Source organism: Mobula hypostoma, chromosome 8, assembly GCF_963921235.1.
Source record: "Mobula hypostoma chromosome 8, sMobHyp1.1, whole genome shotgun sequence".
Lineage (NCBI taxonomy): Eukaryota > Metazoa > Chordata > Chondrichthyes > Myliobatiformes > Myliobatidae > Mobula > Mobula hypostoma.
This window is the reverse complement of record NC_086104.1, coordinates 506,251-531,940: the sequence shown is the minus strand read 5'-3', so window position 1 is coordinate 531,940 and position 25,690 is coordinate 506,251. Positions and strand designations below refer to the sequence as shown.

The following is a 25,690-nucleotide window of genomic DNA, read 5'->3' as shown; positions in this document are numbered from 1 at the left end:
CATTCTTCCTTGCAAAAGGCTTCTAGTTCTGTGAGATTCTTGGGCCGTCTTGCATGCACTGCTCTTTTGAGGTCTGTCCATAGATTTTCGATGATGTTTAGGTCAGGGGACTGCGAGGGCCATGGCAAAACCTTCAGCTTCCACTTCTTGAGGTAGTCCATTGTGGATTTTGAGGTGTGTTTAGGATCATTATTCTGTTGTAGAAGCCATCCTCTTTTCATCTTTAGCTTTTTTACAGATGGTGTGATGTTTGCTTCCAGAATTTGCTGGTCATCATCATTGAATTCATTCTTACCTCTACCAGTAAATGTTCCCTGTGCCACTGGCTGCAACACAAGCCCAAAGCATGATCGATCCACCCCCATGATTAACAGTTGGAGAGGGGTTCTTTTTTTATAAAATTCTGCACCCTTTTTTCTCCAAACATATCTTTTCTCATTGCAGCCAAAAGGTTCTATTTTAACTTCATCAGTCCACAGGACTTGTTTCCAAAATGCATCAGGCTTGTTCAGATGTTCCTTTGAACCTTTTGAATAGAACTTTTTGGTTCAAAGGAGATATAAGGCAAGGTAATTGATACAGAAGGCAGCCAAAGAAAGAGGTGTTGGCAGGAGCCACCAGTGTGTAAACAAAAAAAATAGAAACTAAATAAAACTGGACAGGTGTATGGATCGAGATAGGAACAGGGATGTGGACTAAACACAGGGAAGTGTCATTACTATTGATAAAGGGGTCTCTGTATCTGCTGAGCAAGTAACAGCATTTTCTTTTCTCCAGTATCCTCTACAAAACCAGACTGCCGTTCATTGTCGTCATGAATAAGGTGAGTATTCAAACTTCTAGGTGAGGAAAGTCTTGGACCTGTTTGTCCTTACATTCTCAGGTAATTGAAATATGAACAATAAACCTAAATCTAACTCTGCTACACCTCTCTAAGAATGAGGGGGGATCTCATTAAAACCTATTGAATATTGAAAGGCCTACACAGATAAGATGCTTCCTGTGGTAGGGGAAGTCCAAGACAAGAGGACACAGGCCCAGAATAGAGGGACGTCCTTTTAGAACAGAGATGAGGAGGAATTTCTTGAGCCAGAGGGTGGTGAATCTGTGGAATTCATTGCCACAGACGGCTGTGGAGGGCAAGTCGCTGGGTATATTTAAACAGAGATCGAGAATCCTGGATGGTCTGTTGCCTCCCTGGTGCCAGGGTCCGCGATATCTCGGATCAAGTTCTCAGTATTCTCAGGAGGGAGGGTGAGCAGTCAGATGTTGTGGTTCATGTAGGGACCAATGACATGGATAGGAAGGAGGAGGAGGTTCTTCAAAGAGAGATTAGGGAGTTAGGTGCAAAGATGAAGGACAGGACCACCAGGGTTGCAATCTCAGGATTACTACCCGTGCCACATGCTAGTGAGGGTAGAAATAGGAAGATAATGCAGCTAAATATGTGGCTAGGGAGATGGTGCAGGAGGGAGGGCTTCATGTTTCTGGACAATTGGGTTTTTGTTCCAGGGAAGGTGGGACCTGTTCCGACGGGACGGTTTGCACCTGAACTGGAGGGGGACAGACATCCTTGCGGGTAGATTTGCTAGTGCTGCTCTGGGGAGTTTAAACTAGATTTGCAGGGGGAGGGGAACCAGAGTGTTAGAGCAGATGGTCAGGTGGACTGCATGTATGGACATGTATAGACATGCGAGGACTGCATGTATAGACAGAAATCAAAGGTTTGTATGTGATAGAAATGTTCTCAGGTGCATCTATTTCAATGCAAGGAGTATTGTAGGTAAGGTAGATGAGTTTAGGGCGTGGATTGGCATGTGGGATTACGACATTATTGCTATTAGTGAGACTTGGTTGCAGGAGGGGCAGGAGGGCTCGTCTACAGAGGCCATATGTGTGGAGCTGAGGAACGGGAAAGGTGTGACCACGCTAATAGACCGCCCAATAATCAGAGAGAATTGGAGGAGCAAATCTGTAGAGAGATAGCAGACCGATATAGGAATAGTAGGGGATTTTAACTTTCCACATATTGACTGGGACTCCCACACTGTGAAAGGGCTAGATGACTTGGAGTTTATCAAATGTGTTCAAGAAAGTTTTCTAAGTCAATATATAGAGGTACCTACGAGAGAGGATGCAATACTTGATCTCCTGTTAGGGAACCAGACAGGTCAGGTGACAGAAGTATGTGTAGGTGAACATTTTGGGTCCAGTGACCATAATGTCATTAGTTTCAAATTAATTATGGATAAGGATAGATCTGGTCCTCGAGTTGAGGTCCTAAATTGGAGAAGGGCCAATTTTGTGGAAATGTGAAAGGATCTAGGAAGAGTGGATTGGGATAAGTTGTTTTCCGGCAAGGATGTGTTCAGTAAGTGGAAGGCCTTCAAAGGCAAAATTTTGAGAGCGCAGAGTTTGCATGTTCCTGCCAGGATTAAAGGCAAAGTCAACAGGCACAGGGAACCTTGGTTTTCATTGGCGATCTGGTTAAGAAAAAGAGAGAGGTGTATAGCAGGTATAGGCAACAAAGAACAAATGAGGTACTTGAAGAGTATAGAAAATGTAAGAAAATACTAAAGAAGGAAATCAGGAAGGCAAAAAGAAGACATGAGGTTGCTTTGGCAGATAATGTGAAGGTAAACCCGAAGGGTTTCTACAAGTATATTAAGAGCCAACGGATAGTTAGGGACAAAATTGGTCCCCTAGAAGATCAGAGTGGTCGTCTATGTGTGGAACCTCACGAAATGGGGGAGATCTTAAACAGTTTTTTTGCATCGGTATTTACTCAGGAAACTGGCATAGCATATATGGAAGGAAGGGAAGCAAGCAGTAGTATCATGGAACATATAGGGGCCCTGGCAGAAATATTTAAAATGTCCTTAGCCATGGGTGTGGTGCTGGAGGATTGGAGGGTAGCTCATGTTGTTCCGTTGTTTAAAAAAGGCTCCAAAAGTAAACCAGGTAATTACAGGCCGGTGAGCCTTTCATCAGTAGTAGGTAAATTATTGGAAGGTGTTCTGAGAGATTGGATATACAAGTACTTGGACAGCCAAGGGTTGATTAAGGATAGTCAGCATGGCTTTGTGCGTGGTAGATTGTGTTTAACGAATCTTGTAGAGTTTTTTGAGGAGGTTACCAAGAAAGTAGATGAAGGAAAGGCTGTGGATGTTGTCTACGTGAACTTTAGTAAGGCCTTTGACAAGGTCCCACATGGGAGGTTAGTTCAGAAGGTTCGGACACTAGGTATCCATGGAGAGGTTGTAAACTGGATTCGAAATTGGCTGTGTGGGAGAAGACAGAGAGTGGTAGTAGATGATTGCTTCTCAGAGTGGAGGCCTGTGACCAGTGGTGTGCCTCAGGGATCTGTGTTGGGACCATTGTTGTTTGTTGTCTATATCAATGATCTAGATGATAATGTGGTAAATTGGATCAGCAAGTTTGCTGATGACACTAAGATTGGAGGTGTTGTGGACAGCGAGGAAGGCTTTCAAAGCTCGCAGAGGGATCTGGACCAACTGGAAAAATGGGCCAGAAAATGGCAGATGGAATTTAATGCAGACAAGTGTGAGGTGTTGCATTTTGGAAGGACAAATCAAGGTAGGACATACACAGGAAATGGTAGGGCACTGAGGAGTGCAGAGGAACAAAGGGATCTGGGAGTTCAGATACATAATTCCCTGAAAGTGGTGTCACAAGTAGACGGGGTTGTAAAGAAGGCTTTTGGCATTCTGGCATTCATAAATCAAAGTATTGAGTATGGGAGTTGGGATGTTATGGTGAGGTTGTATAAGACATTGGTGAGGTCAAATTTGGAGTATTGTGTGCAGTTCTGGTCACCTAACTATAGGAAGGATATCAGTAAGATTGAAAGAGTGCAGAGAAGATTTACTAGGATATTGCCGGGTCTTCAGGAGTTGAGTTACAGGGAAAGATTGAACAGGTTAGGACTTTATTCCTTGGAGCGTAGAAGAATGAGGGGAGATTTGATAGAGCTTTACCAAATTATGAGTGGTATAGACAGAGTAAATGCAAGTAGGCTCTTTCCACTTAGATTAGGAGAGATAAATCGACAGGACATGGCTTTAGGGTGAAAGGGGAAAGGTTTAGGGGGAACATTAGGGGGAACTTATTCACTCAGAGAGTGGTGGGAGTGTGGAATGAGCTGCCATCTGACATGGTAAATGCGGGCTCACTCTTAAGTTTTAAGAATAAATTGGATAGATACATGGATAGGAGAGGTCTGGAGGGTTATGGACTGGGTGCAGGTCAGTGGGACTAGTGGAATAAAGTTTTGGTACAGATTAGAAGGGCTGAATGGCCTGATTTCTGTGCTGTAGTGTTCTATGGTTGTATGGTTGATAAGTTCTTGTTTAGTAAAGGTGTCAACGGTTATGAAGAGAAGGCAGGAGAATAATGTTGAGAGGAATAATAAATCAGCCGTGACGGAATGCAGAGTAGAGTCAATGGGCCAAATGGTTGAATTTGCTTCAATGTCTTATGGTCAATCCTGGGACCTTTGCTGTGGTGCCTCAGTCACACAATCTCAGCTGCCACAACCCACAGGCAAAGAGCTCGATATTCTCAGCTCTCAGTTGTTTTCCATTCGCCAACTTGTACAAGATCACATGGTGTTAGAAAGAGGCAGTGCCATCACTTTTAAGGGGTGTTTGACGTTTATCATATGTCTCCAACGCACTGCCCCCCCCCCCGTCACATCAAATGCCACTTCTGCAACACACCACCTACTGCCGCTGTCTCCTTCCTACCATCACCTGCAACACTGGCTGCTTGTCCAATGAGCATTAAGTTCTCCCAACTAGCTGTGGGAAGACGAAAGCTGAATCTTTGGTTCGTGTAGTACATTCCTCGATCACCAATAGCTGTGAATATGGCAGTGTCAGAACGAGTGTGAGACCACAGTGACACCTGTCGTCTCAGTTCTGCATGGTTCTCTGCTTCTGCCCACCTCTGTAAACAGTGCTCATGCACAAGTCTGAATTCTCAGAGACCTCTTTTCTCGTCACCACTAACTGATGGCTCTTGATTAATGATGACCTTTTGGTTTAAAGGTTATATGACACCATGTTCTATCTCCTCTCGTCCTTCTACTTCCTCATCTGTACTTTCCCATTTTGGTCATTGATTACCTCTAATTTAAGTGGCTCCACCTTTATCTCCATTTTTCTTTCTTCTAACTGATCCTTAAAGCCAACATTAACAAAGCTCTTGCCTTGTCTGTGTGTGACTTGTTCCTTGATAATACTCTGATGAAGTGCCTCGGGGTAATTTTGTTTCTGATGGTATTGGAGTTGGTTTATTATGGTCAGTGAGATACAGTGAAGAATTTGCCTTGCCTACTGTTCAGTTAATTACACAGTGCATTGAGGTAGAGCCAAGTAAGGTCAAACAATAACGATGCAAAATACAGTGTAACAACTACAGAGAAAGTGCAGTGCGGGTAGGCAATAAAGTGCAAGGTGGTAGATTGTGAGGTTAAGAGTCCATCTTACGCAAGAAGTCTGTTCAATAGTGGGGTAGGAGCTGTCTTTGAGCCTGGTGGTACATGCTTTCAGGCTTTTGAAAGAAGAAGGGAGAAGAGAAGATGTCTGGGTGGTGGGTTCTTTACTGAGCCAGTGAGAAGTGGAGGCAGAGTCCATGGAGGCGGAAGGCTGATTTCCATGATGTGCTGAGCTCTGTACACAGCTCTCTGTTATTTCTTGCAGTCATGGGCAGAGCATTTACCGTGCCAAGCCTTGATACATCTGGAAAGGATACTTCCTATGCATTGATTAAAAATTGATGAGGGTCACCAGGGAATATGCCAAACTTCTTTAGCCTCCTGAGGAAGTAGAGGCATTGATCAGCTTTCTTGCTTGTGATGTCTCTGTGGACAGTTACATTCTAGAAGGATAAACTATATGATGGAAAGGTGTTCATATACTGCTTTTCCACTCAATCAGTATAACAAAGGCCTACCTGATGAAAGCATTTTTATTCAGGGTTTTCCAATGTCGCTCACAGATTTTGCACTGTTTATTTAATTTGAAGATCATTGCACGTAAGTTTAAAGTTGAGCCCAAAGAGCACACCACAGTGGTGCATTGGGTAGTGCAGTGCTGTTACAGCTTGGGGCGTCAGAGCGCCAAGTTCATTTCCAGTGCCTTCTGAAAGGAGTCTCCGTATGCTGGAGGCAAGGCAGGTAGGTAAGTTCATTCCTTAATTTCTTATTTCTTTTAGCTCATTTAACTTGAGAGAATAGCAGGTATGTCTGCAGGGCCAGTATTCTTTTCTACCTGTCAGCTGTGGGACTTCTGGGAGATGATCACATTTGCACCAGGTACATCGAGATGCAGCTCCTTAGAGACTGCATCTTGATGATCTTCAGCTCGTTAAGGAAAGTGAATAGGTGATGGAAAGGAGCTACAAGGAGGTAGTTTCCTCAAGGCCACAGGAGACAGACTGTCAGGAGAGGGAAGGGAGAGCATCAGGTAGAGGAGATCACCCCTGTGGCCGTACCCCATAACAATAAGTACTCCATTTTGAGTATGGTTGGGGGTTGAGGGTTGGGGACACACGAAAAGAAGCACCGATGGTAGTTTGCCTCCTAGATGCCAGGGTCCATGATGTTTCTGAATGCGTCCATGATATCCTGTAAAGTGGTACATATTGGTACCAGTGACATAGGTGAAAAGAGGGAGGAGGTCCTGGAAACAGTAGTAACAGTGAGTGCAAGACTCCTGGAAGGTTAGTTTACAGGTTCAGTCTGTGGTAAAGAAGGCAAATGCAATATTAGCATTTAATTCAAGGGGAAGAGAATATAAAAGCAAGGAGAAAATGCTGAAATAAGACACTAGTCAGGCTGCACTTGGAGTATTGTCAACAGTTTAGTGCCCCATATGTCAGAAAGATTGTGCTGTCATTGGAGAGAGTCCAGAGGAGGTTTACGAGGATGATACTACGAATGAAGGTGTTAACATATGAGGAGTGTTTGGCAGCTTTGGGCCTGTACTCACTGGAATTCAGAAGAATGCGGGGAGATCTCACTGATGTGTGGCATAGGCAGCAGTCCCGAGATTAGGATTAAAGCAGGGGGCAGGGAGTCAGATTTCTGGATCATTGGGACCTCTTCTGGGGCAGGTGTGATCTGTACAAAAAGGACAGGTTGCACTTGAATCCGAGGGGGACCAATGTCCTGGTGGGGAGGTTTCTTAATGCTTTTGGGGAAGGTTTAAACTGGATTTGCAGAGGGGTGGGAACCGAAGTGAAGAGGCAGAGGTTGGGGATGTTGGAGCACAAGTAGAGACAGCTTGTAGGGAGTTTGTGAGACAATAGACAATAGGTGCAGGAGTAGGCCATTTGGCCCTTTGAGCCAGCACCGCCATTCACTGTGATCATGGCTGATCATCCACTATCAGTATCTAGTTCCTGCCTTATCCCCATTACCTTTGATTCCACTATCTTTAAGAGCTCTATCCATCTCTTTCTTGAAAGCATCCAGAGATTTGGCCTCCACTGCCTTCCGGGACAGAGCATTCCACATATCCACCACTCTCTGGGTGATGTTGTGGCCATTACAGAGACTTGTCTCAGGGGCAGGAACGGCTGCTGAGTGTTCCGGGCTTTAGATGTTTCAAAAAGAACAGAGTAGGAGGCAAAAGAGGTGGGGCATGGCATTGCTAATTAGGGATAGTGTCACGGCTGCAGAGATGGTAGTTATGGAGGGATGGTCTACTGAGTCAGTGTGTCAGTGAAGTCAGAAACAGGAAAGGGGCAATAACTGTACTGGGTGTTTTTTAAAGACTCCAACAGTAACAGGGACATTGAGGAGCAGATAGGAAGGCAGATTCTGGAACAATACAATAATAATAGGGTTGTTGTGATGAGAGATTTTAATTTTCCTAATATAGATAGGCAAATCCTTAGCGCAAGGGATTTAGATGGGGTGAAGCTTAAGTGTGTTCAGGAAGGGTTTCTGACTCAATATGTAGATAAGCCTACAAGAGGAGAGGCTGTGCTTGATCTGATTGGGAAATGAACCTGGTCAAGTGTCAGATCTCGGTGGGAGTGCATTTTGGAGGTAGTGACCACAACTCTTATCTCCTTCACCATAGTGCTGGAGAGGGACAGGAGCAGACAATTTGAGAAAACAGTTAATTGGGGTAGGGGGATATATGATGCTATTAGGCAGGAACTTGGGAGCATATGTACTCAGGGAATGGCAAGGGGGTCAGCTATACTGGATTGGGTATTACGTAATGAACCGGATGCAATGAGGAAACTTGAAGCTGAAAGAACCCTTAGGAACCAGTGATCACAATATGATTGAGGTCAACTTGAAATTTGATAGGGAGAAAGTGAAGTCGGATGTAGCAGCATTTCAGTGGAGTAAGGGAAATTACAGTGGTATGAGAGAGGAATTAGCCGAAGTAAATTGGAAGGAGCTGCTGGCAGGGATGTCAGCAGAGCAGCAATGGCATCTGGGAAAAATGAGGAAGGTGTAGGACATGTGTATGCCAAAAATGAAGAAATACTCCCATGGTAAAATAGTACAACTGTGGCTGACAGGGGAAGTCAAAGCTAATGTAAAAACAAAAGAAAGGACATATAACAAAGCAAAAGTTAGAGGGAAGATGGAAGATATGGGTTTTTAAAAACCTACAGAGAGCAACTAAAAAATAATTAGAAGGGAAAAGATGAAATATGAAAGCAAGCTAGCAAATAATATCAGAGTGGACTATACGTTTTTTCAGGTATGTGAAAAATAAAAGAAATGAGAGTGGATATAGGACTGCTAGAAAATGAGGCGGGAGAAATAATAACGGGGGACAAGGAGATGGCTGATGAACTAAATTAGTATTTTGCTCAGTCTTCACTGTGGAAGACACTGGCAGTGCCCCTGATGTTGTAGTGTGTGAAGGAAGAGAAGTGGGTGCAGTTACTGTTACAAGAGAGAATGTGCTCAAAAAGCTGAGAGACCTAAAGGTTCATAAGTCACCCAGACCAGAGTACCTGCACCCTAGGGTTCTGAAAGAGGTAGCGTTAGCGATTGTGGTTGCATTAGAAATGATCTTTCAAAAATTATTGTACTCTGGCATGGTGAGGTGATCAAGTACCTGGTGACACAGGACAAGATAGTACAAAGTCAGAATGGTTTCCTTCAGGGAAAACCCTGCCTGACGAACTTGTTGGAACTCTTTGAGGAGATTACAAGTAGGATGGATAAAGGAGATGCAGTGGATGTTGTATATTTGAATTTTCAGAAGGCCTTTGACAAGGTACCACACATGAGGCTGCTTACCAAGTTAAGAGCCCATGGTATTACAGGGACGTTACTAAGATGGTTAGAGCATTGGCTGATTGGTAGGAGGCAGTGAGTAGGAATAATAGGATCCTTTTCTGGTTGGATGCCAGTGACTAGTGGTGTTCTGCAGGGGTCGGTGTAGGGACCACTTTTTATGCTGTATATCAACCAAGTCAAGTCAAGTTTGTTGTCATTTTGACCATAAGCTGCTGGTACAGCACACAGTAAAAACGAAACAACGTTCCTCCAGGACCATGGTGCTACATGAAACAACACAAAACTACACTAGACTATGTGAGACAGCACAAGGCTACACTAGACTACGTAAAACAGCATAAAAACTGCACTAGAGTACAGACCTGCAAGGACTACATAAAGTGCACAAAACAGTGCAGGGCAGTACAATAATTAATAAACAAAACAATAGGCACAGTAGAGGACAAATTACAATATAATAATAAATGATGTAGAGTCAGTCTAGACTCTGAGTATTGAGGACTCTGATGGCTTGAGGGAAGAAACTGTTGTACAGTCTGGTCTTGAGAGCCCGAATGCTTCGGTACCTTTTGCCAGATGGCAGGAGGGAGAAGAGTGTGTGTGAGGGGCATGTGGGGTCCTTCATAATACTGTTAGCTTTGTGGGTGCAGTGTGTGGTGTAAATGTCTGTAATAGCAGGAAGAGAGACCCTGATGATCTTCTCAGCTGACCTCACTATCCGCTGCAGGGTCTTGCGATCCGAGATGGTGCAATTCCCCAACCAGGCAGTGAAGTAGCTGCTCAGGATGCTCTCAATACAACCTCTGTAGAATGTGGTGAGGATGGGAGGGTGGGTGGGAGATGGACTTTTCTCAGCCTTCACAGAAAGTAGAGATGCTGCTGGGCTTTCTTGGCTATGGAGCTGGTGTTGAGGGACCAGGTGAGATTCTCCGCCAGGTGAACACCAAGAAATTTGGTGCTCTTAACAATCTCTACGGAGGAGTCGTTGATGTTCAGCGGAGAGTGGTCGATCCGTGTCCTCCTGAAGTCAACAACCATCTCTTTTGTTTTGTTCACATTCAGAGACAGGTTGTTGGCTCTGCACCAGTCCGTTAGCCACTGCACCTCCTCTCTGTATGCTGACTCATCGTTCTTGCTGATGAGACCCACCACAGTTGTGTCATCGGTGAACTTGATGATGTGGTTCGAGCTGTGTGTTGCAGCACAGTTGTGGGTCAGCAGATTGAACAGCAGTGGACTGAGCACACAGCCCTGCGGGCGCCCCATGGTCAGTGTGATGGTGTTGGAGATGCTGCTTCCAATCCGGACTGACTGAGGTCTCCCAGTCAGGAAGTCCAGGATCCAGTTGCAAAGGGAGGTGTTCAGGCCCAGCAGTTTCAGCTTTCCAATCAGGTGCTGAGGAATGATTGTGTTGAATGCTGAACTGAAGTCTATGAACAGCATTCGAACGTTCGTGTCTTTTTTGTCCAGGTGGGTGAGGGCCAGGTGGAGGGTGGTGGCGATGGCGTGTCTGTTGAACGGTTGGGACGATATGCAAACTGCAGGTGGTCCAGTGAGGGGGGCAGCAGGGTCTTATGTGCTTCATGACAAGCCTCTTGAAACATTTCATGAATTAGATGATGGAATAGATGGGTTTGTTGCCAAGTTTGCAGATGATATGAAAATTAGTGAAGGGGCAGGTAGTGTTGAGGAAACAGGTAGGATGCAGAAGGACTTAGACAGATTAGGAGAATGGGCAAGAAAGTGGCAAATGAAATACAATGTTGGAAAATGCATAGTCATGTACTTTGGTAGTTGAAATAAATGTGCAGACTATTTTCTAAAAGGGAGAAAATCCAAAAATCTGAGATGCAAGGGGACTTGGGAGTCCTTGTGCAGAACACCCTGAAGGTTAACTTGCAGGTTGATTCGGTGGTGAGGAAGGCAAATGCAATGTTAGCATTCATTTCAAGAGGTCTAGAATACAAGAGCAGGGATGTGATGCTGAGGCTTTATAAAGCACTGATGAAGCCTCACCTTGAGTATTGTGAACAGTTTTGGGCCCCTCATCTTAGAAAAGATATGCTGGCATTGGAGAGGGTTTAGAACAGGTTCATCAGGATGATTCCAGGAATGAAAGGGTTATCATACGAGGAACCTTTGGCTCTGGGTCTGTACTCACTGGAGTTCAGAAGGATGAGGGGGGATTTCATTGAAACCTTTCGAATGTTGAAAGGCCTAGACAGAGTAGATGTGGAAAGGATATTTACCATGGTGGGAGAGTCTAGGACAAGAGGGCATAGCCTCAGGATAGAGGGGCACCCTTTCAAAACAGAGATGCGGAGAAATTTCTTTAGCCAAAAGGTGGTGAATTTGTGGAATTTGTTGCCACATTCAGCTGCAGAGGCCAGGTCACTGGGTGTATTTAAGTCAGAGATTGATAGGTTCTTGATGGTGCATGGCATCAAAGGTTACGGGGAGAAGGCTGCGAACTGGGGTTGAAGAGGAGAATAAAAAAGGATTAGCCATGATTGAATGGCCGAGCAGGCTCGATGGGCCAGATGGCCTAATTCTGCTCCTATGTCATATGGTCTTATGTTTTAAATGTGAAGTAGTTTATTTTGGTAGGTCCAATTTGAAGACAATATAAATGGTAAGATTCTTGGCAGTGTGGAGAATCTGAGAGATCTTAGGGTCCGTGTCGATAGAACACTCAAAGCTGCTGTGCATGTTGATATTGTTAAGAAGGCGTATGGTGTGTTGGCATTCATCAACTGTGAGGTAACGTTACAGCTACATAAGACCTTGGTCAGACCCCACTTGGAGTACTGTGCTCAGTTCTGGTCACCTCACTACAGGAAGGATGTGGAATCTATAGAGAGAGTGCAGAGGAGATTTACAAGGATGTTGCCTGGATTGGGGAGCATACCTTATGAGATTAGGTTGCGTGTACTTGGCCTTTTTTGCTTGGAGCGACGGAGGAGGAGAGGTGACCTGACAGAGGTATATAAGATGATGAGAGGCATTGATCGTGTGGATAGCCAGAGGCCTTTTCCCCAGGGCCTAAATGGCTAACATGAGGGGGCATAGTTTTGAAGGTGCTTGGAAAAAGGTACTGAGGGGACCACAGAGAGTGATGGGTGTGTGGAATGCACCGCCAGCAGCGTTGGTGGAAATGGATGCAATAGGGTCTTTGAAGAGCTTCTTAGATAAGTACATGGAGCTTAGAAGCGTAGAGGGCTATGCAGTAGGGAAATTCTAGGCAGTTTCTAGTGTAGGTTACTTGGTTGGTACAACATTGTGGGCCAAAGGGCCTGTAATGTGCTGGAAATTTCTATGTTCTATGATATACTTTGTAGTGAAAGGACAGGCAGGAAGGCATAGGCGGTGGTTTGCCTCTGTTGGTAAGAGATGGAATTGCATTTTTAGAAAAAGGTAACATAGGGTCAGAGAATGTTGAATCATTGTGGGTGGAATTAAGAAACTGCAAGGGTAAAAAAACCATTATGGGAATCATATAAACGCAAACAACAGGAATTCTGCAGATGCTGGAAATTCAAGCAACACACATAAAAGTTGCTGGTGAACGCAACAGGCCAGGCAGCATCTCTAGGAAGAGGTGCAGTCAACGTTTCAGGCCGAGACCCTTCGTCAGGACTAACTGAAGGAAGAGTGAGTAAGGGATTTGAAAGTTGGAGGGGGAGGGGGAGATCCAAAATGATAGGAGAAGACAGGAGGGGGTGGGATGGAGCCAAGAGCTGGACAGGTGATAGGCAAAAGGGATACGAGAGGATCATGGGACAGGAGGTCCGGGAAGAAAGACAAGTGGGGGGGGGACCCAGAGGATGGGCAAGGGGTATATACAGAGGGACAGAGGGAGAAAAAGGAGAGTGAGAGAAAGAATGTGTGTATAAAAATAAGTAACAGATGGGTTACGAGGGGGAGGTGGGGCATTAGCGGAAGTTAGAGAAGTTGATGTTCATGCCATCAGGTTGGAGGCTACCCAGACGGAATATAAGGTGTTGTTCCTCCAACCTGAGTGTGGCTTCATCTTTACAGTAGAGGAGGCCGTGGATAGACATGTCAGAATGGGAATGGGATGTGGAATTAAAATGTGTGGCCACTGGGAGATCCTGCTTTCTCTGGCGGACAGAGCGTAGATGTTCAGCAAAGCGGTCTCCCAGTCTGCGTCGGGTATCCTCCACTATCAACTCTGCTCTTAAACGCATCTCCCCCATTTCACGTACATCTGCTCTCACTCCACCCTCCCGCCACCCCACTAGGAATAGGGTTCCCCTGGTCCTCACCTACCACCCCACCAGCCTCCGGGTCCAACATATTATTCTCCGTAACTTCCGCCACCTCCAACGGGATCCCACCACTAAGCACATCTTTCCTTCCCCCCCTCTCTGCATTCCGCAGGGATCGCTCCCTACGCAACTCCCTTGTCCATTCGTCCCCCCCCATCCCTTCCCACTGATCTCCCTCCTGGCACTTATCCGTGTAAGCGGAACAAGTGCTACACATGCCCTTACACTTCCTTCCTTACCACCATTCAGGGCCCCAAACAGTCCTTCCAGGTGAGGCAACACTTCACCTGTGAGTCGACTGGGGTGATATACTGCGTCCGGTGCTCCCGATGTGGCCTTTTATATATTGGTGAGACCCGACGCAGACTGGGAGACCGCTTTGCTGAACATCTACACTCTGTCCGCCAGAGAAAGCAGGATCTCCCAGTGGCCACACATTTTAATTCCACATCCCATTCCCATTCTGACATGTCTATCCACGGCCTCCTCTACTGTAAAGATGAAGCCACACTCAGGTTGGAGGAACAACACCTTATATTCCGTCTGGGTAGCCTCCAACCTGATGGCATGAACATCAACTTCTCTAACTTCCGCTAATGCCCCACCTCCCCCTCGTACCCCATCTGTTACTTATTTTTATACACACATTCTTTCTCTCACTCTCCTTTTTCTCCCTCTGTCCCTCTGTATATACCCCTTGCCCATCCTCTGGGTCCCCCCCCCCTTGTCTTTCTTCCCGGACCTCCTGTCCCATGATCCTCTCGTATCCCTTTTGCCTATCACCTGTCCAGCTCTTGGCTCCATCCCTCCCCCTCCTGTCTTCTCCTATCATTTTGGATCTCCCCCTCCCCCTCCAACTTTCAAATCCCTTACTCATTCTTCCTTCAGTTAGACCTGACGAAGGGTCTCAGCCTGAAACGTCGACTGCACCTCTTCCTACAGATGCTGCCTGGCTGCTGCAGCAACTTTTATGTGTGTTGTATGGGAATCATATATACTGTAGACGTCCAAATAGTAGCCTCGATGAGGGGTTGAGATTGTAAAGGGAGCTGGAACAGGCATGTAATAATTGTAATGACACAACTGAAATGAGGGAGTTCAAGATGCAAGAGGATTGGGAAAATCAGGTTGGTGTCAGATAGCAAGACGGAATTTGTTAAATGCCTATGAGGTGGCTTTTTAGAGCAACTTTTGCTTGAGCCTACTCAGGAAAAGGCTGTCTTGTCTCCCTTTCTCTTCACCATTTACACCTCGGACTTCAACTACTGCACAGAGTCTTGTCATCTTCAGAAGTTTTCGGATGACTCTGCCATAGTTGGATGCATCAGCAAGGGAGATGAGGCTGAGTACAGGGCTACGGTAGGAAACTTTGTCACATGGTGTGAGCAGAAGAGGATGCTATCTAAATTGCATGCTATCTTGGTCAATGTCTGCCATCCACTACATAATGTACTGGGTGGGCACAGGAGTACATTCAGCCAGAGACTCATTCCACCAAGATGCAGCACTGAGCATCATAGGAAGTCATTCCTGCCTGTGGCCATCAAACTTTACAACTCCTCCCTTGGAGGGTCAGACACCCTGAGCCAATAGGCTGGCCCTGGACTTATTTCATAATTTACTGGCATAATTTACATATTACTATTTAACTATTTATGGTTCCATTACTATTTATTATTTATGGAGTAACTGTAACGAACATCAATTTCCCCCGGGATTAATAAAGTATGACTATGACTATCTCTGAGATTGGGTGTTGTGTAATAACCCAGATCTTACTGGGAAGTTTAATGTAAAGGAACCCTGAGGAGCCAGTGATCGTAATTCATACGGCAGTTTGAAAGGGAGAAGCGTAAGTCACATGTATCAGTATCACAGTGGAATAAAGGGAATTACACAGACATGGCTTCTCCTCTAATCCAGGTGGAGTGGAATGGAGGAGAATACTGCCAGGGATGACGGCAGAGCAGAGGTGGCTGACGTTTCTGGGAATAGTTCACAAGGTGCAGGATCGATATGTCCCACAGAGGAAGAAGTTCTCAAATGGCAAGGATAGGCAACTGTGGCTGACAAAGGAAGTTAAGGACTGCATAAAATCCAAGGAAAGGGAATATAAAGTAGCAAAAGTGAGTGGGATGTTGGATGGTTGGGAAGCTTTTAAAATCCAACAAAAGGCAACGAAAGAAAGTTAAAAGAAGGGAAAGAATGAAATATGAGGGCACACTAGCCAAAAATATAAAGAAGGGTGCCATAAGTTTTTTCAGTTGTATAAAGTGTAAAAGGGATGTGAGAGTTGATATTGGACCACTGGATAATAATGCTGGTGAGGTAATATTGGGGGACAAAGAAATGGCAGATTAACTTAATGGGTACTTTGTATCTGTCTTCACCATGGAATACCCTAGCAGTATGCCAGTGGTTTGTGAGTGTCAGGGAGCAGGAGTGAGTGTCATTGCTATTACAAAGGAAAAAAATGCTTGGCAAACTCTAAGGTCTTAGGGAGATAAGTCATGTGGGCCAGATGGACTACATCCCAGATTCCTGAGAGAGGCTGCTGAATTTAACCTCTCTCCAGAGGCTGTTTCCCAGGCTAACCTGAGGGGGCACAGTTTTAAGTTGCTTGGAAATGAGTACCGAGGGGATGCCAGGGGTACGTTTTCCACACAGAGGGTGGTGGGTGCGTGGAATGCACTGCTGGCGGCAGTGGTGGAAGCAAATGCAATAGGGTCTTTTAAGAGCCTCTTAGATAGGTACATGGAGCTTAGTAAAATAGAGAGCTATGCACTAGGGAAATTCTAGACAGTTTCTAGAGTAGGTTACATGGTCAGCACAACATTGTGGGTTGAAGAGGCTGGAATGTGCTGTAGATTTCTATGTTCTATGATCTCATTGAAACCTACCAAATGTTGAAAGGATGAGATAAAGTGGATGTGGAGAGGATGTTTCTTTTGGTGGGGGTATCCAGAACTAGAGACCACAGCCTCAAATTTGAGGGACAACCTTTTAGAACAGAGGTAAGGAAGATTTTTTTTAGCCAGAGAGCAGTGAATCTGTGGAGGCCCAGTCTGTGGGTTTATTTAAACCGGAAGGTGATCACTTCCTGATTTATGAGGGCATCAAAGGATATGATAAGAAAGCAGGTGTATGGGGTTGAATGCTATCTGGGATCAGACATGATGGAATGACAAAGCAGACTCAATGGGCTGAATGGCCTAATTCTGCTTCTATGTCTTATGGTCCTCCTCATGGACCGTGTGTGTTTTCTCCAGGTCCTCTGGTTTCCTTCTACGATCCACAGCCGTACTGGGTAGGTTAATTGGTTATTGCAAATTGTCCCGCGATTAGGTGAGGGTTAGATCAGGAATTGTGGGCGGTGCAGTTTGAAGGGCCAGAAGGGTGTATTCTGTGCTGTATCTCTGACCACCCAAATTGTGAGAGTTGTGGTCGGTGAGATTGAAACAGAGTAGTGAAACGATAAACTGGATTAGCGTGAGGAAGGATTGATTTGTTTACTGGTAAGTTAGTTAATGTTTACATAACAACCTGGAGCTACTGGGGAAAGAAACCTGACCCCTGCTCAATCCATCAGTACCCCTGAGCTTCAAAATGCCCCCACATTAATTCTTTGTTGCACTCCTGCAGTGTGCCTTCTGTTATTGGTCCTTTGTGCTGTTCCCACAAAGCCATGGTAGTGGTTAGGGTGATCCCCATGCCCCTCGATTGGCCAGGCAGGGGAGATTCCCCATGCCTCTCGATTGGCCAGACAGGGGAGATTCCCCATGCCTCTCGATTGCCCAGGCAGGGGAGATTCCCCATGCCTCTCAATTGGCCAGGCAGGGCAGATTCCCCATGCCTCTCGATTGGCCAGGCTGAGGTGATCCCCACGCCCCTCGATTGGCCAGGCTGAGGTGATCCCCCACACCTCTTGATTGGCCAGGTAGACTGCTGAGTGACCTGTGGCCAGAGGGTCATGAATCTGTGGAATTCATTGTCACAGACAACTGTGGGGACCAAGCCATTGAGTATATTTCAGGCAGAGATTATTAGGTCCATATGTTTTAAGATGTACAGCACCTGTACAGTAATGTGAACCTTCCACAAGACATACCCACTAACACAGAATATAAAACAGTACAGCACAGTACAGGCCCTTCAGCCCACAATGTTGTGCTGACCTTTTTAAACTGGCTCCATGGTTAATCTAACCCTTCCCTCCTACACAGCCCATAACCCTCCATTTTTCTTACATCCATGTGCCTATCTAAGAGTATTAAATGTCCCTATTGTGTCAGACTCTACCATCCCCCCGGCAGTGCATTCCAGGCACCCATCACTCTGACATCTCCTCTAAATTTTCCTGCACTCACCTTAAATGGATGTCCTCTGGTGTTGGCTATTGTCCTGTGGGAAAAGTGCTGGCTGTCCATTCTATCTGTGCCTCTCAATCTTCTACAAATCTAACATTCCTGTTCCAGATTACTTTCTTATGTATCCGGTATATTCCTCTGGGGATTCACAATCCCAGCTGTCTATACCTGACCCAAACCGTTTTCCTGGCCAAGGACATAATAACTAATGTAAATCAGGGTTAGAAACATAGAAAATAGGTGCAGGAGTAGGCCATTTGGCTCTTGGATCCTGCACCGCCATTCAGTATGATCATGGCTGATCATCCAACTCAGAACCCTGTACCTGCCTTCCCTCCTTACCCCCTGATCTCATTAGCCACAAGGGCCATATCTAACTCCCTCTTAAATATAGTCATAGTCATACTTCATTGATCCCGGGGGAAATTGGTTTTCGTTACAGTTGCACCATAAATAATAAATAGTAATAGAACCATAAATAGTTAAATAGTAATATGTAAATTATGCCAGTAAATTATGAAATAAATCCAGGACCAGCCTATTGGCTCAGGGTGTCTGACCCTCCAAGGGAGGAGTTGTAAAGTCTGATGGCCACAGGCAGGAATGACTTCCTATGACGCTCTGTGTTACATCGCGGTGGAATGAGTCTCTGGCTGAATGTACTCCTGTGCCCACCCAGTACATTATGTAGTGGATGGGAGACATTGACCAAGATGGCATGCAACTTGGACAGCATCCTCTTTTCAGACACCACCATCAGAGAGTCCAGTTCCATCCCCACAACATCACTGGCCTTACGAATGAGTTTGTTGATTCTGTTGGTGTCTTCTACCTTCAGCCTGCTGCCCCAGCACACAACAGCAAACATGATCGCACTGGCCACCACAGACTCGTAGAACATCCTCAGCATCATCCAGCAGATGTTAAAGGACCTCGTTCTCCTCAGGAAATAGAGACGGCTCTGACCCTTCTTGTAGACAGCCTCAGTGTTCTTTGACCAGTCCAGTTTATTGTCAATTTGTATCCCCAGGTATTTGTAATCCTCCACCATGTCCACACTGACCCCCTGGATGGAAACAGGGGTCGCCGGTACCTTAGCTCTCCTCAGGTCTACCACCAGCACCTTAGTCTTTTTCACATTGAGCTGCAGATAATTCTGCTCACACCATGTGACAAAGTTTCCTACCGTAGCCCTGTACTCAACCTCATCTCCCTTGCTGATGCATCCAGCTATGGCAGAGTCATCCGAAAACTTCTGAAGATGACAAGACTGTGCAGTAGTTGAAGTCCGACGTACTGTGGTCTGCTAGTCAGGTAATGAAGAAACCATGACACCAGGGAAGCATCCACCTGCATCGCTGTCAGCTTCTACCCCTGCAGAGCAGGGCAGATGGTGTTGAATGCACTGGAGAAGTCAAAAAATCATGACCCTTACAGTGCTCGCTGGCTTGTCCAGGTGGGCATAGACAGGGTTCAGCAGGTAGACGATAGCATCCTCAAATCCTAGTCGGGGCTGGTAGGCGAACTGGAGGGGATCTAAGTGTGGCCTGACCGTAGGCCGATGAACTGGCCTCAAATGCTTCCTGTGGCAGAGAATTCCACAGATTCACCACTCTCTGTGTGAAGAAGTTTTTCCTCATATCGGTCCTAAAAGACTTCCCATTTATCCTTAAACTGTGACCCCTCGTTCTGGACTTCTCCAACATCGGGAACAATCTTCCTGCATCTAACCTGTCCAATCCCTTTACAATTTTATACGTTTCAATAAGATCCCCCCTCAATCTTCTAAATTCCAGCGAGTATAAGCCTAGTCGATCCAGTCTTTCTTCATATGAATGTCCTGCCATCCCAGGAATCAATCTGGTGAACCTTCTTTGTACTCGCTCTATGGCAAGAATGTCTTTCCTCGGATTGGGGGACCAAAACTGCACACAATACTCCAGGTGTGGTCTCACCAAGGCCTTGTACAACTGCAGTAGTACCTCCCTGCTCCTGTACTCGAATCCCCTTGCTATGAATCCCAGCATACCATTCGCCTTTTTCACCGCCTGCTGTATCTGCATTCCCACTTTCAATGACTGGTGTATAACGACACCCAGGTCTCATTGCACCTCCCCTTTTCCTAATTGGCCACCATTCAGATAATAATCTGTTTTCCTGTTCTTGCCACCAAAGTGGATAACCTCACATTTATCCACATTAAATTGCATCTGCCATGAATTTGCCCACTCACCTAACCTATCCAAGTCACCCTGCATCCTCTTAGCATCCTCCTCACCGCTAACACTGCCGCCCAGCTTCATGTCATCCACAAACTTGGAGATGCTGCATTTAATTCCCTTGTCTAAATCATTAATATATATTGTAAACAACTGGGGTCCCAGCACTGAGCCTTGCCATACCCCACTAGTCACTGCCCGCCATTCTGAAAAGGTCCATTTATTCCCACTCTTTGCTTCCTGTCTGCCAACCAATTCTCTATCCACATCAATACCTTACCCCCAATACCGTGTGCTTTAAGTTTGCACACTAATCTCCTGTGTGGGACCTTGTCAAAAGCCTTTTGAAAATCCAACTATACCACACCCACTGGTTCTCCCTTATCCACTCTACTAGTTACATCCCCAAAAAATTCTATGAGATTCGTCAGACATGATTTTCCTTTCACAAATCCATGCTGACTTTTTCCGATGATTTCACCGCTTTCCAAGTGTGCTGTTATCACATCTTTGATAACTGACTCTAGCATTTTCCCCACCACTGACATCAGGCTTACTGGTCTAAAATTCCCCAGTTTCTCTCTCCCTCCTTTTTTAAAAAGTGGGGTTACATTAGCCACCCTCCAATCCTCAGGAACTAATCCAGAATCTAAAGAGTTTTGAAAAACTATCACTAATATCACTAATAGGGTAAGGTTCCCTACCTTATCCTTGCCCTTCACTCAAAAAGGAGCATGCAGATCTTGAACTCTCGTAGTTTTAAGCATCCTGCTTTCTGGACGCCCCTTTGCAAACATCCTACTCCAATTGAAATCAGAGGAACTGGTGTACAAGGGGTTGGAAGCGAGGCTGCAGTAGCCGTGTGTGTCCCAACTGCAATACTGCATATTGTCTACACCTTCTGGCTTTAGCAGGATGTATTGCCTATAACAATAAATTAGCCATGATGGGATAAACAGCCTTATTCTGCTCCAATATTTTATGGTTTTATGCTTCTGTTGTAGGTTGACATTGTGGATCACGGTTTCGCTGTGGAGTGGATGACAGATTTTGAAACATTTCAAGATGCATTGAACCAAGAGACTACCTATGCCAGTAATCTAACTCGTTCCATGAGTCTTGTCCTGGACGAATTCTACAGTAACCTGCGGGTAAATCACGACAGCTACCTTCTCGGTTACCATCAACTTCCCTCCCATGGGCGTTTGGGGCGGGGGCAAGGTGGAACAGAGGGTTGAGCCCATTTGGAGAGAAGGAAGATGAGAGGTTACTTGATGGAGATGAACAAGATGATAGAGTGGGCAGCCAGAGACGCTTTTGCAGGGTAGTAATGGATAAAATGAAAGGGTATAATTTTAAGGCTGTCACAGGTAGCTTTTTTACACAATGTTGCGTGCATGGACATTAGGGGCTTTTAAAGGACTCATAGGCACACGGATAATATAAAAATGGAGAGAAGGGTTATATTGATCTTGGAGTGAGTTAGAAGGCCTGCACAACATCATGGGCCGAAGGGTCTGTTCTTTTCTGTGTTCCAGTATCAGTTCTTGAGTATTGTTGGAAGAAGCCATACAAGCATTGACTCTAAATTAAAGACCTGCAAACGGGACTGAGAGGTGCACAAAATTTTAAATAAATTAAATGGGAAACCAAATATTTCTCTAAAATAGTTCAGACGGATTGTCCGGTGGGGTAATTGCTGGTACAGCAGAGCTGTGGAACCACACCCCATCCCAGACCTGAGGTTGTTTTATACTCCGAGCACTGCTGCAGCTGCCCGGTCTTCATCTGGAGTGAGACTGTACCGTGTGTGACGTGTTGTTTGACAGCATTTACCTGGAGTGAGACTGTACTTTGTGTTATGGGTTGTTTGACAGCATTTACCTGCAGTGAGACTGTAAAATGTGTAACGGGTTGTAGGACAGCATTTATTTGGAGTGAGATTGTACCGTGTGTGACTAGTTGTATGATGGCCTTTACGTGGGTTGAGATTGTACTGTGTGTGACGTACTGTATGATCTCGGGTGAATTGTACCATGTATGACGGGTTGTATGATGGCCGTTACGTGGAGAGTAACTGTACTGTGTATGACAGGGTGTATAGTTGTCTATGTGGGGCAATGTTGGGTTGTTTAACTTTGGCAGCTCTGACTGGGTTTGTTTCTTTCAGGTGGTTGGGGTTTCAGCAGTCGAGGGCATTGGAATGCATGAATTCCTGCAGCAGGTCACTGAGGCAGCAGCTGAGTACGAAAGGTGAGCTGAAAGACCTTGCACAATATTTGGAGGTGAGGGGCCCTCCGTCCCGATGTCTGTATTCACTGTGTTTCTGCTTGTTGCTGCAGGACTACAGAAACACTTGATTAGTTGTCCCAAACCCATCGCCTCAGACCTGGGTACTAAGTTCTGGTGATTGCAGGACTCTCAGACACACTATTTAATTCGAGTTTTCTTGTCTTCGTAGTGATTATCGACCTCATTATGAAAAGATGCAGCAACATCTGGTGAGTGATGTTTGTGTGACAGTGCTCAGAGTATTAGTGGCTGCTCCCCAGCTGTCCCCTCCCTGGTTCCCTTCGACCTGTCATTCAGATCCCTCACTCACCCAGCCACAGTGGCAGTGCTGCCCAGGAGGAGGTGGCCCATTCAGGTCATCCTCTTACAGAATGCACCGAGAGTGCAGATGATTCTTGTTCATCACTGAAAGAGTGAGAGTGGTTTCTGCCTCCACTCCTCACCTTTCCCACCTTCTCGGGAGAAGTTTTCTCTTTCTCCCCTCCCTCCAGCTCTTCACATGGCCTCTCCTTGCTCAGTTTTGTCTTCGCAGTTCACACTGAATAAACTACTTGTCAAAATATCCCTTTTTCTCTATTTGTTCCATTGAAGACCACCTCAACTTTGACATAAGAAGTAAACCTCTGCGTCTTTCCCCCTGCTGTGATCTAACTGTTGTCTACAGTATACCCTCTCTGCTCTTGCATTCCCTACCTGGCAAATAAAGGAAAGTGTCCCTCCTGCCTTTTAAGCCGCCCATGCTTTTGTATTCTGTATCCCCCTCGCTCACCTCTGTCCCCATCACCCACTTCTTTGTGTTCTTGGCTGCCAAAGAGGTGAAAAACCCCTCCTTCCCCTCTATCATCTCCCACCCACAGTTTAATCTCCTCTTTGTATACTAGGTGAAGGAGGCGATGAACCCCTCCCTCACCTCTGTCCCCTCCCCACCCACAGTTTAACCTCTTTGTATCCCAGGCTGCCAAGGAGGTGAAGAAGCGTGAAGACCAACTGGAACAACTGCGAAAAGACATGGGGGACATTGCCATGGATTCCAGCCCCATTCCTGCCAACTGTGAGTGGGATTGCTCACCCTTGCTCTCTGACCAGCCCTGGTCATTCTGGGGTCTCCGCGTGGGAGGGCTGCTGGAAGCTGAGACTCCCTGGTTTGGGGGTTCAGAACACGAACAGGAGCTGGAATGAACAGTTTGAACCTTCAAACCTCTTCTCCACTTATCAAACTCGGAGCCAATAGTCTAACTTAAAGCCGTTTTTGAATGAGAATCAGGTTTACGTATGTCATGAAGTGTGTTGTTTTGTAACAACAGTACAGTTTAATGTAGTAAAAAAGCTACAAGTTACAGTCAGAAATATAAAACAATAAAGTAGTGCAAAAAGAGAGCTAAAGGGTGAGGTTATGTTCATGGTTTCGTAGACTGTTCAGAAATCTGACAGTGGAGTGGAAGAAGCTGTTCCTGAAATGTTAAGTGTGTGTCCTTAGGCTCCTGTAGCTCCTCCTTAATGGCGGTAACAAGAAGGGGGCACGTCCTAGGTGGAGAAGGCCCTTCGCAATGGATGCTTCTTTCTTCAGTCGCTGCCTTTTGAAAATGTCTTCGACGCTGGCGAGGCTAGTACCCATGATGGAGCCGGCTGACTTCACAACCTTCTGCAGCTTTTTCTGATTCTGTGCATTGGTGCCTCCGTATCAGAATGCTCTCCAGGGTACATCTGTAGAAATTTGCGACAGTCTATGGGGACAGGCTAGATCTCCTCAAACTCCAAATGAAGTGTAGCTACTGGATCACCTTATTCTTTAACATCCAGAAAGATTGTCTAATATCCAGGAAAGTTCCCTTCACATCCTGATCAATCAGTGTTTGGTGATAGTGGTGTGCAGGAGTTACCTGGCGAGGATGTGCCTCCTCGCCTCTGTGTAGTGGAATTGAACATGCTTCTTATCTTTTCATGTCTAGCAGATGCAGAACATGAGGTGGATCCAGGTCCCTCAGGTCTGATCCTAACCCGTGGGATTGCTGATGAAGAGGATGAGGAAGTTGATTCAGATACAGATGACCTAGATTATCAAAGTAAGTGTCACATCGTTCGGCTCTGCAGGTGGGGACTCTGCATGTCAGACAAAGCCATTACAACAGGGAAGGTTCCATGTTGTAGATGGGGTGATGGTATTTGACGTGGGTACAGTCTGCTGTCTGCTCTGTTTGTATCTCATTGTTTTCTCTTCCATCTGCAGAAGTGGAGGAGCAGAGCGAGGAACCTGCCTTCCAAAGATACCTAGAGCAGAGAAAACTCCGAAACCTCCCTGTTGCCAAAGAATGACGAGGGATCGGCTTGGCTGGGTGCCTCAGCCAATCAGCTGAGCAGTCTGCTTGGAGACTCCATTCTCGGAAACCCACCCTGAGTGGATGGGAGGTTGAGATGTGTTGGCTGCTTCCACGCTTCACCTGATCACGGACTCAATCAGTGGTGGAGTGGAAGGGTCCAGCCTGTGTCGTGGGTCATTCCTTGTTCCACCTGAACACTTGACTTGCTATAATTTCATACGTCATCCTGTTTGGTATTTATTGAATAAAAGCAGTTTGTTATTCTGATAAAAGTCTGAGAATGTTTGCTGTGTCTGGAGCTACAGTTACTGGGTTATGTACCCCTGACCGCAGAGATTGTGATTCATTCAGCCATCAATCACCCTACACTGACACACAGAAGTGCTGGGAGCAGTCTGCAAGTGTCGCCACGCATTCTGGAGTCAACGTAGCAGGGCTGCAATGTTCAGCAGAACAACTCGAGCATCAGGAGCCTCAGATACAGCACAACAAGCCTTTTCCACCTACTCAAACGTGCAGACAGACTTCGAACTTCAGGACAAGATGCCTCTTGGTCTCCTGGCCCTGGCATAGACATTCAGACCCGTGGAGATCAGGCTTCCAATTTATGGTTTGTGTTGACCCAGGGGCTTTGACCATCAGGCATCAACTTCAAGACTTGCCAACTTTAGTCCTGATCTTTAACCTTCAGTATCGCCCCCAGGACTCATCAATGACAGACTTTAAAGTCGGTGCCTTGACCTCTGTGCTCACAAGGATCTCTGACCTTGGGACTCGTTGACCTGACGGGTCACCGTCCCTCATGACTTCTGCCCACACGGACCTCCAATCTGTGACTCAAGACCTTGGAGTGTCGCTGACCTGTGGGGGGGGCGGGGTTTCCCCAGCCCTTCGTCCACTGGGCTGG

The 25,690-nt window shown here is 46.0% G+C and overlaps 1 protein-coding gene across 2 annotated transcripts in view; it reads left to right on the top strand.

Moving 5' to 3' along the window:
• gpn1 (GPN-loop GTPase 1) overlaps positions 1-25,046 on the top strand; it is a 43,611-nt gene extending 18,565 nt beyond the window's left edge. Inside the window, exons 8-14 of one of the 2 annotated variants that reach the window (XM_063055365.1) lie at positions 778-823; positions 21,178-21,324; positions 22,344-22,426; positions 22,635-22,674; positions 23,420-23,516; positions 24,418-24,528; positions 24,693-25,046. In XM_063055365.1, the coding sequence (XP_062911435.1) occupies positions 778-823; positions 21,178-21,324; positions 22,344-22,426; positions 22,635-22,674; positions 23,420-23,516; positions 24,418-24,528; positions 24,693-24,778 (610 nt within the window). In that variant the 3' untranslated portion in view covers positions 24,779-25,046. Of the gene's footprint in view, positions 1-777; positions 824-21,177; positions 21,325-22,343; positions 22,427-22,634; positions 22,675-23,419; positions 23,517-24,414; positions 24,529-24,692 lie in introns of both variants that reach the window. The other variant, XM_063055364.1, reaches the window with a different exon arrangement.
• The last annotated feature ends 644 nt before the right edge of the window (positions 25,047-25,690 follow it).